Consider the following 10,839-nt stretch of genomic DNA (forward strand, 5'->3'; position numbering starts at 1 on the left):
TTCTGTATATTATAATTATACCAAAATAATTATATATGTTAAAATTTAATACATTGACAAGGTTCGTAAATTATTAAATTGTGAAAAATAAAAATAATATTTTATATATAACAAAAACAAGAAGTTAATTTATATATTTAATAATAAAAAGGATAAATATCTAATGGAGTAATATTTAAAGGAACACAATTTATTAGAACCCATAAAATATGTGTAATGAAAATATTATGTATATTTATATTTTGAATCACCCATCCTATATAATAAACACAATAACATTTAAATAATAACATATATATTTAATTAAACTAAGTTATGCTGTTATTAGACATAAATAAATAGATAAAATATAAATAAGAGCAAGTTATAACATTACTAATTCAAGGATTCGGAATTTTATGCATATAATATTTTAATTGCATAAAAACAAAAGCATATATAATGAATTTAAAAATAAAAAAAATACATCTCATTTGTTATATAGTATCCTAAAATACATAAATTATAATAATAGAAGAATTATATAATTTTCTTCAATATTAGATAATGTGATATCTCACTATTTTATTTAAATCGTGTGATTACTATAATATAAATGAATATTAATTGTAATTATAATATTTATGGAATATTATATCCTCATATAATTTATACACAAGAAATAGATTTAATTGAATATTTCTTACACCACTTTTAATTATTACAATATTATACGTTGTTATGCAATTTTCATATTTTACTTTAGATGCCACTGATCAGATTACCTTAAGAAGTTTTTTCTTTTAAAGAAATAAATATCAGGTCCAGATGTTTTTATTATTCTTTTTAATTTTATTATTAACATGTGTTATACATGATATACAGTGTAGTTTCGAAAGATTATCGTAATCATATATTCAACCATAATTAAAATTTATTTGTATCAATTTGGAAAATAATTTTTTGAAGAAACTAATATTATAATATTCATTAAAAATATATATAATAGTAAAAACCTTCATGATTTAATTCCTCTTAAATAGACATCGCAACACAAATCTAACATATTCCACACATATTTATAATAACAATATGTATACAAATTTACATCACACATTTTTACTTTTAATGATATATTATTGTACAAACACAATATCTCTATATTTAATATACACATGTGAATGTATCTTAAAATATATGCTACATACATTTTGAATATGAAAGAAAACAGAATAAAAATAAATTATTGTCCAGCAAAATATAACTTTATTATATAATTTTTTAGTATAATACATAGTCATTCTTAAAATATGTACATTCCTTATAAATTCATAAATATTTAGAGATTACCTTATGAAAAGTTAAATGAAATAAATAATAAGGATAAATTATTCCAACAAATATATATTTTACCTTAAAAATATCACTATTTCTTCATTCCGTTCATTATATTTACATGTAAATTGTCACATATACTAAATTAGATATATTCAATCCTATAGAATTTACGTTTTTTTTACTCATTATGCAATATATCTCCTACAGTGTGATAACGAATAATGATTTCACTGTGATTGAAATTTTCACGCATTCCATCTCCGTACATACATAATAATATTGAATACTTATTAAAACTAAAATTTATCACTTAGACATTTTAATAGTGATCTCAATGAAATAATTATATTTTTAAATATATAAATTTTCATAACAAAATCTAATTCTGCTAAACCTTTAAACATAAACCATGAACACTTTGTTTTATTATTTAATTATATTAATAAGTATTTATTAAATACAAAATAATACTTGCATATAATTTCAAACATATTATCATTTAATAGAAAATTCATATCAATAAGAATTTTTTTAATGCTATTATAAAAACAATACTATAAAAGTATATATATAAATATAATTTATTTAAAGATATATTTTTATAGAATAATATAAGAATTAAACAGAATCTTTTCCTTTTTCTTTTTTGTATTGTAAATTGAAAACAATAAATATGCATATTCCCAATGATACCTATAATAATTACACTAATATTTATAGTTTAAGCATGTAACATATTATTTGGATATATTACACAAGAAAAATATATAAAAGTAATCATAATCATTGTACGTGAAAAATTGATTGAATATAAACAATTCTATTAGATATGATATAACTTAATATAATAATTTATAATGTACGAAATAAGAAAGTGTGTCCTTTAAAATTGCATTAATATAATATAATGAATATTTATGTATTGGAATTATGTTTAAGGGCACAAAATATATAATATTCTATATATATATTAGGTTTTTATCGAGCGTTTTATTAAAATCATGGCATATCAAAAGTAATATGAATAATAAAAGCATAATGGTAATCACTTACAATAGAATGAATAAATAAATAGTGTAAATGCAAATAATTTGATTTAATATACTTCTACATTAAAATATTTTTAAAGCTATAACTATTATTTGAAAAACATATATATTATTTGTTCTTCCTTATAACTGTATGTTTTTGGTGCTTCATACCTATATTAGGTATACATTTTGTTTGTACCTGCTTTTTTGTTACTTATTCATGAAATAATAAATATTTTTGATTTCTTTCCTATCAAATATATATTTAAAATTATTATATTAAAATGAATATTCTCTTTGTTTTTTCTTTTCTATTTATCATAAAATTTGAAACATAAAAATGTTATTAAATAAAAGTGTTATATTTGTGATTTATTGCATAAATGTATAATATTCTGAATAAAAGCTCTATTAATTAATAAATAATGTGTATTATAATTGAAAGAGTAATAATTTTAGTTTATGTATTATATATATATATATATAGTTCATCATTTTTGGTTTATATTTTATTAGTATTGTGTTTTTTGATAAAAAAAACAGCAATTTGTATATGATTTTATTAATTTAATTAAAATCCTATAAAAATGACACAAGAAAACATAGAAATATAAAGCATATGAAACAATAACTCACATTATATTTTTCGAACCATTTTATATAATTATTATATGTATTTTTTATTTAGTACAATGAAAATATGTAACTCAAAAATTAAATATAAAAAATTAATATTCATTATATAAAAAAAAAATTAATATATATATGTATTAAAGGACATATAAAAAAAAATGATTGGTATAACACTTATAACAGAGTATATGTATTATTAAATATTTATTCATAATATAAAATACGAGAATATAAAGGTAAAATTTTAATAAAAAAAATTTTTAAATATCGATTTATAAGCCAAAATTTTTATTGAGCTCGACATTAAGTATTACATGATATGATAAAAAATATTTTGCAATAAATGGTATTAAGAACCGATTAAACTGATAATTTCTATTGAGTAATATCACGCCAAATAATAAAAAAGTGGAATTCATTGACACATAATAAGTTATATATATATAAAATGATATAATTAACGATGTTATATATCCCTTTATAAATGGCCCATGAAAATTGAAACTAAAAAGCAAAAAACCTAAACTTCAATCCATAAAATATTGGATACTAAACCCATGGTATAATCTATTATTATTATTCTATGGATTTATAAAATTTGCTGCTTTCATAATAGCTATTAAAATACGACAATATTTTAAGATATGATAATATTATTAATCCCCATAATATTATAGATTTATATAAATTAATAAATATTTTTTTATAAAAATTGTTCATAAATGGCCATTTATTGTAGAATAAATATAAAAATAATATATATAAATATATAATAATATATGTGTAAATATAATTATACATACTATATTAATATAAGATTTATGTTATGACAATATAAAATGTTAAGATATATGAAAACATATTACATTTTCTTCCTCATATTCCTATATGATACATGTAATATGTTTAAACATATATGAATTAAATTATATCTTATTTCGTATTGCAATTAATAACTTATACAACCTAAAATGTATACCCCAGTTGTTAAATATATAATGAGAAATTTTAGTTTATATATCATATTAATATGTACGCTTAGATATAAAATTTTCAATTGCTTCAGAATTAAATTTTGCTATATATTATAGCTAACCACACCATATATATTATATTATTTTTTTATGAATTTTTGAAGTAATAGTAATAAAACATTAAATCATCCTCATATATTCCTTATAATATGTTGAGTAAATCTGTAAATTGTGCCCATTTTTATTAACATGTTTATGTATTATATTATGCATGAATTATAAAATTAATAATCATTGATCACTAAATCTTATATATTCTAATGTTATATATCTATTACTATTAATTATATATATCACAATGAAAACTACATTATAGCAAAATAAACGTACAGTTATATGAATACGAAAAAGAGTTGAATATATTTTTGTTGTGTCTTTTTCTTTATTGAAAATATTGTTAATACTATATAATTATTATATAGAAGATCAATCTTATTCTTATATTTTAGCAGTGGATATTATTTTTATTTTTTATACTAAATAATATATTTATGTTTTTTTATTTTTTCATTAAAATGTATAAGTATTCATACCTCATTCCACTAATAATTTATATTATTTTTTTAATAATAATAGTTAATTTTGAAGCAAAAGAAGTGTATTTTCTCATTAGATATATAAATTTAAGATTTTGGAACATGAATGTTATTCGTGCAATGTGCTTTTATTTTTAAAAACCTATTTTTTGTATGTTCACAAATTTCGTTAATTTATTTGATACTATTACAGTATAACATAATCTTGTATGAAATGGAAGATGACCTTGTAAGCTTGAAATATAATAATATTAATAACAGGATAATATAATTATTTATATTGCATTTTTCAGAGTCATAATAATTTTTTTTTTAACAATTTATATTTTTTTTCATGTAACTATTTTTTCTTTTATCATTAGTATGGATTCTTAAATGACTTCCCCTTTTGTGAAAATAAAATACAAGAGATTCATAATATTGCTGATAGAAAAATATATCATACTTTTTGCTTTAGAATTGCGAAAAAATTTAATTTTAATGATGAAGTTAAAACCAATTTTATTAATGATATGTGCCCACAAGCTCTTTCATATTTGTTTGATATAAACATTAAGGGCGGATATAGCAAATATAAGAAAGCAGGGTGTAGATTCTTTCATTATTGGTTATATTATCTTCTTAAGAAATACAATTATTGTAATTATACAAATGATATTTACAATGATATGTTGTCGTATCATCCCACCGCACTAGGTACACCAACATTTTGTACTGATTATAGTAAAAAAGCAACATATGAAGAATTAGAAGATCTTAGAGCTATATATAATTCCTATAAATGCTTAAAAAAAATAAATAAAGTTAATGTATCGGATAATTACACAAAATATTGCGATTCCTTAATAAAAATTATAGATGAAAATCAAAAACCAGTGGTACATAAAGTTTTTCCGCAAGCTAATTCACAAATATCATCCCCTGAAGAAAATAATACACAAGAAATACCACGCTCTTCTCGATCTAATATTGTAACTACTATTATAACTACATTTATTATAATGTCATTACTGTTGTTCTTTTTTTTAGTTCTGTTTATGGTTAATTATGATGTTTTTTGTATGTATCGATGATATTATATTATATATCTGACTAGATTGAAACATAACACTTCTCAGATTAAAATTACATAAGTAATTCCTAATTTTCATTATATATACTAGTATACTCCGTATGGTTCTTTATTACGCCATAAAATAAAAAGGATAAGAATAAAGCTTGATAATATTACTAATACAAGAAATGTACTGAAACCAACCGAAGTACCCATAAACATTCTCAACAGTAGTATGTATGATATGCTATACAATTAATTCTAATTTTACTTTTGAATATAGATCTCGAAGAATAATACCTTTTAAAAATTTTATAAAATACTTTGAGTAATCTTCATTATGAATGCTTCTCTAAAGAATTTCCTTAAAAAGAAAATAGTTTTTGCAGTAAAATAAAAAAAAAATTTCACGTACCTTATTATCCATTTAATAAATAATATTACAAAATAATAATCTAATAAGTATTAAAATATTACCGCGCATACTTATAAATAGTAAATAAAAAATATTGTTAATATATTTATTAATTGTTTAGTACTCCGTGTTTTGCATATGTAAAATGATTTAAAGTTATAATTTAGTATTTTATAAATAGAATAATGATTTATTAAATGAATAATACAGTAATGCATATCAAACGTACAAATTTTGATAATAATTCAAATAAAATATTTATACACGCGTTCTAAATATATTAAGCTATATAATAATATAATTTTATTAAAATGCAATTCCCAGTTTTTCTATTCATATACTAATAACTAATTTTGATTTTTAGACCTCTTTATTTCTTTTGTAATATTTTTCCATGTTAAGGATATCAATTTCCACTTTATATTTGATATAAATATGTGACGCATTCTTGTATATAAGAATATTTGTATAAAAAAGAAAAGAAATTACAAAAAATAATTTATTATTTTCATATACACTTTTCATCATATTAAATTAATTTGATCCAATTTATTATTTTATGTGCATTTTAATATATCTTCATAGTTTTTATAATATTATAATGAAATTCATTGTATCCTCATCATCAATGAAAAATTTATAATAAAAAAGATAAATTAATTTTTTTGAAGGTATACTTAAGTGTAAAATAAAATTGTATATATTTATTAAATTAATGAATCATATATATCACAAATTCGTGACATAGTCATTTTCTTATAGTTTTACATTATTTCCAATAAAATTACAAAATATAGAAACTGAATATGGTACTATTCCTTATATTTTTCCCTTATATGCATTAAATTTGCTTAAAAAAACATTCCCTAATTAGACTATATATATTATAATTCATTTGATTATCAATATTTTTTGTGAAAGCATCATTACATCAATCGATATATACTGGTTATGATGTATTTATATTTTGTTTCTTTTTTTTCAATTAGATTAAATTTATCATAAATTCCTGTTATATAATTATAATAATGTATTACTTTGTTACGAAACAGTACTATTTTTACTTCTATTTGCCTAAACAGTGCCTCTTCCATTTGCAGTTTTATAATATCATTTTTTTTAAACTAAAACACACATTTTGAGTTTTAATGATTTATATTACATAAAAACATGTTCTCATAATTCTTATATTGCACGAATTTTCATGAATATAATTTCAGCCATAATTATATTAATTAAAACAATTCTTTCCTTCGTATTATACATTCACCGCTGTTCATCCAAATAAATATCTATTTCCATGCAGTATAATACTTAAATTATGATTTCTATAATACCATTATTTCATTATTTCTCTATATTTTTGTCTCATTGACCATTATCACACAACTGTAGTGACATTTAACTTCATAAAAATTTCGTATAATATATTTTATTAATGCTTAGTTACAGAAAAAAGTTTTGTGCAGAAGTATATATCAAATATAATTGTATTATGTCGTAATATATAAATTTAGATTATGACATATATGATTCTATTTCCACTTCGATTATATCATTTTGTATTGGGGTTAATTTTTTTTGTTAATTCTCTCATATATGACATTGATCCAGATAAACTAAAATATTCATATATATATAGGAGTGAATATTATTATTAAATAAATATATACGCGTAAAAATTATAAATTTCAATATAAAATATCTATATTTTTAATTATAAGTTGTATATACGTATAATAAATCTCCAACAACATCACTATTCCTAATGTAAAATAATCTACGATAAAACCATTAAAAAGATATTAATTTTATATAATATAATTTGCTTCTATAATATTGGGAAAAAGTTAAATTATTTCACATGCTACATTATGTTTGATGTAGAATATACTATGAGTAGCTTTATTATTCTCATGTTGCTGCTATATTTTTGAGGTACAATTCAACCTAATTCACGTCTTTCTTATCCTACGTCCTTAGATTCTTTAACTTCATCTAAAAATAACTTATTAAATGACAATAAAACGCTACAAATAGTACTTCTTTCACATGTTTCACAAATAGTAAAGTTCGAAATATAATTCAATAGATACATAGTCACAAGTTCAAAATGTATACTGATAATTCACATAAATCGGATTAATATAAGTTTTTTAAATACATTTTCTTGTCAGTTTTATCACAATCATTACTATGCATATATTTATAATATTAAAAAGCATCATGTAAATATTTCTATTATTCCCAATTTTATGGGTTATTCATTTATAACATATATATATTCCCAATTTATATTGTATTTTAATTCATAGTTCTACAAGGTCACTTATTTTACCCCTGAAATGCCTATAATATAGATCACATACATTTTAGTCCTTCTTCACTATGTTATTATGGAAACAGTGAGAAAAGTAATAGAATACATATAATCGCTCATTTTCATTTTTGATAAACAATTTTTTAAAATTGTTTGCAATATTTTTACAAAGGGTTATATCTTCTTCGTTAAAGCTTTCTAACCTGTTACAGTATCCATTATTAGTATTTTTAATAAAAGTTATATCAAATTTATTATATTTGTTATAGGTAAATATAGAAATATTTCACTTATTTAAATACGCGGAAAATACAAGTAATGTTATATAAAATTAAATTATTCATAAAAAGAATGTCATTTTCTACTCATAAATTTATAGAAATTTTTCTCAAAACTTTTTATTTCCATGTAAAAAGTGCACACACAACAAATAATCCTATTTAACGATGGTATCCTCTTTTAGCTAATGAAAATAAATTAATTACAAAATTCGAGAAATTACCTATATATTAAAACCTATTTGTTTAACATCGAAGTGTTCTACGATTCTGTTACCCTCATGAAACGTGAACACTTTCAATTATTTACAAACGTATAAGTAAAATTCATGTTCCGAAGGATATCAATTTAAAAGTATATCACACAAACCTATTAAAAATGAGTTTTAAATAAAATAATACTTTTTTTCACACAATACTTTTTGTGACGTGTTCATATCAGTGTTAGTTATGTCTTATATATCAATTATCGAGATACAACTTCATAATTTATTGCATATAATAGATAGATAATATCTTGATTGTCTACTAAAAAAGTAAAATTTATTTCATTATTCTCTTACTTATTTTTTAGTAGTTATCTATATCAATTTTTTACTTTTGCATTTTTAAAAATACACATTTTAAAAATTGATAATATCAATAAAACTAAAGTGGTGTGAATTCATATACATAATTTGTAATATCTTGATTTAATTTAGTGTATAATAAATATATAGTCTGTAATAAAATATTATAAATTTTGTATGCTATTATATACCATTGCTTATCATAGTAAAGTGTAGAATTTCGAAATATTTAAATTTTTATGCTGCAGAAAAAAATATTTTGTTACATTATTCATATTTTAACATGTAATAAATAAACATGTTAAGGTTATTATTTTTCCATGTACATATAATATAAACGTATGTGATCAATCATTTAAAAAAAAAAATAAATTACAAACAACAATGATACAAAATCTCACATCTAATGCAATTGAAAAAGGAAAGTTAATTTCCTGTATTTATATAAAAGTATCTATAAATTTACTCTTTTTGTATATTTCATTTATTTCTTTTTCAAATAAACATGAAGGTTTATATATATTTTTTTTTAAAAAAAAATTAAAAAATGCGTTCTTAACTTTTATTAATGTTTCATTGAAATAGAACATGCAAAATTGTTATGTTTATTAAAACATAAAATATAAGATTCATGGATCTTTTTAATTGTCTTAGCTGCATGAATATATAACCAACCATACATTTCACAAATTTTTTTAGAACCAAATTATGCCCATAATGAATACTTATATGAATTAGAATGTTGTTATCACAATATGTGTGTAAAATTAAGTTGAACTTTTATTTCTATTTTGTTATTTATAAACACAAAAAAAAAAAGTATTAATTCTGCTCAAAAAAGCATAAAAATAATTCCTCACTATGTATGTGTATTATGTTATTGAAATAGTTTTTAACATATACATCTACATTTTTTAATTTTTTTATGGTAAACTTACCCAGATATTGTCTATTTTTTCTTTATAAGGCTATATTAACACGTCTGTTGTAGCAATAAATGTTATAACGACGAAAAGGCTAATAAGCCATTATTTTTCAAACAAAAGGGCAATATTTTCTTACAAAGAATGTCAAAAATTCGTAATGATTTTTGTCTATTTAATTGAACACAATTGTTTGAAGTGAAATATTAAAATAATGTAATGAGAAGTTATAAATTACCCTTGTATATTATTATTTTATATGACATATGTGTTCCGTGCATATTTAATGCATTCTTAGTCTTAAATAAAAAGTTTGCATAAGTTTTTTTGATCACTTAAAATTATATTATTGTTTTCTTTATCACATTTTCCATTTTGATAATTTAATTATTCACCAAATAAAACTAATAATTCTGAGAAGAATGAATATAGGGACATGTAACAATTTGTTATGTACGTAAGAATGTAGAGATCTCTAAAAATTTTTAAGGAATATATACTTTAAATAAAAATAGAAATAGTTAATTTTAAGGCTACATCTATTGAAATCAGTTTATGTGTTAAATAGATGTTTTAATTAAAAATCTCTTTTACAAAAATAAAATAAATCTGCTTATAATTAATTTATTATTTTAATAGACAACAATACAAAAAACATATTACCCTAATAATAAGAAAAAAGATACATAAGCACTAAGAAAATTTTATCAAACGAGAATAGAATTATAC

The 10,839-nt window shown here is 20.0% G+C and overlaps 1 protein-coding gene across 1 annotated transcript; it reads left to right on the forward strand.

The window, feature by feature from the left end:
- Nucleotides 1-4,765: 4,765 nt before the first annotated feature.
- On the forward strand, nucleotides 4,766-5,864 carry PGO_003395 (variable surface protein; the record flags this gene model as incomplete). The annotated part of the gene is made up of 3 exons (XM_028691304.1): nucleotides 4,766-4,780; nucleotides 4,914-5,522; nucleotides 5,715-5,864. The coding sequence occupies 3 exons, from the start codon at nucleotides 4,766-4,768 to the stop codon at nucleotides 5,862-5,864; spliced, it is 774 nt and encodes a 257-aa protein (XP_028547105.1).
- Nucleotides 5,865-10,839: the final 4,975 nt, after the last annotated feature.

The sequence above is a fragment of the Plasmodium gonderi genome (assembly GCF_002157705.1).
Source record: "Plasmodium gonderi DNA, contig: Pgo-contig_428, whole genome shotgun sequence".
Classification (NCBI taxonomy): domain Eukaryota; phylum Apicomplexa; class Aconoidasida; order Haemosporida; family Plasmodiidae; genus Plasmodium; species Plasmodium gonderi.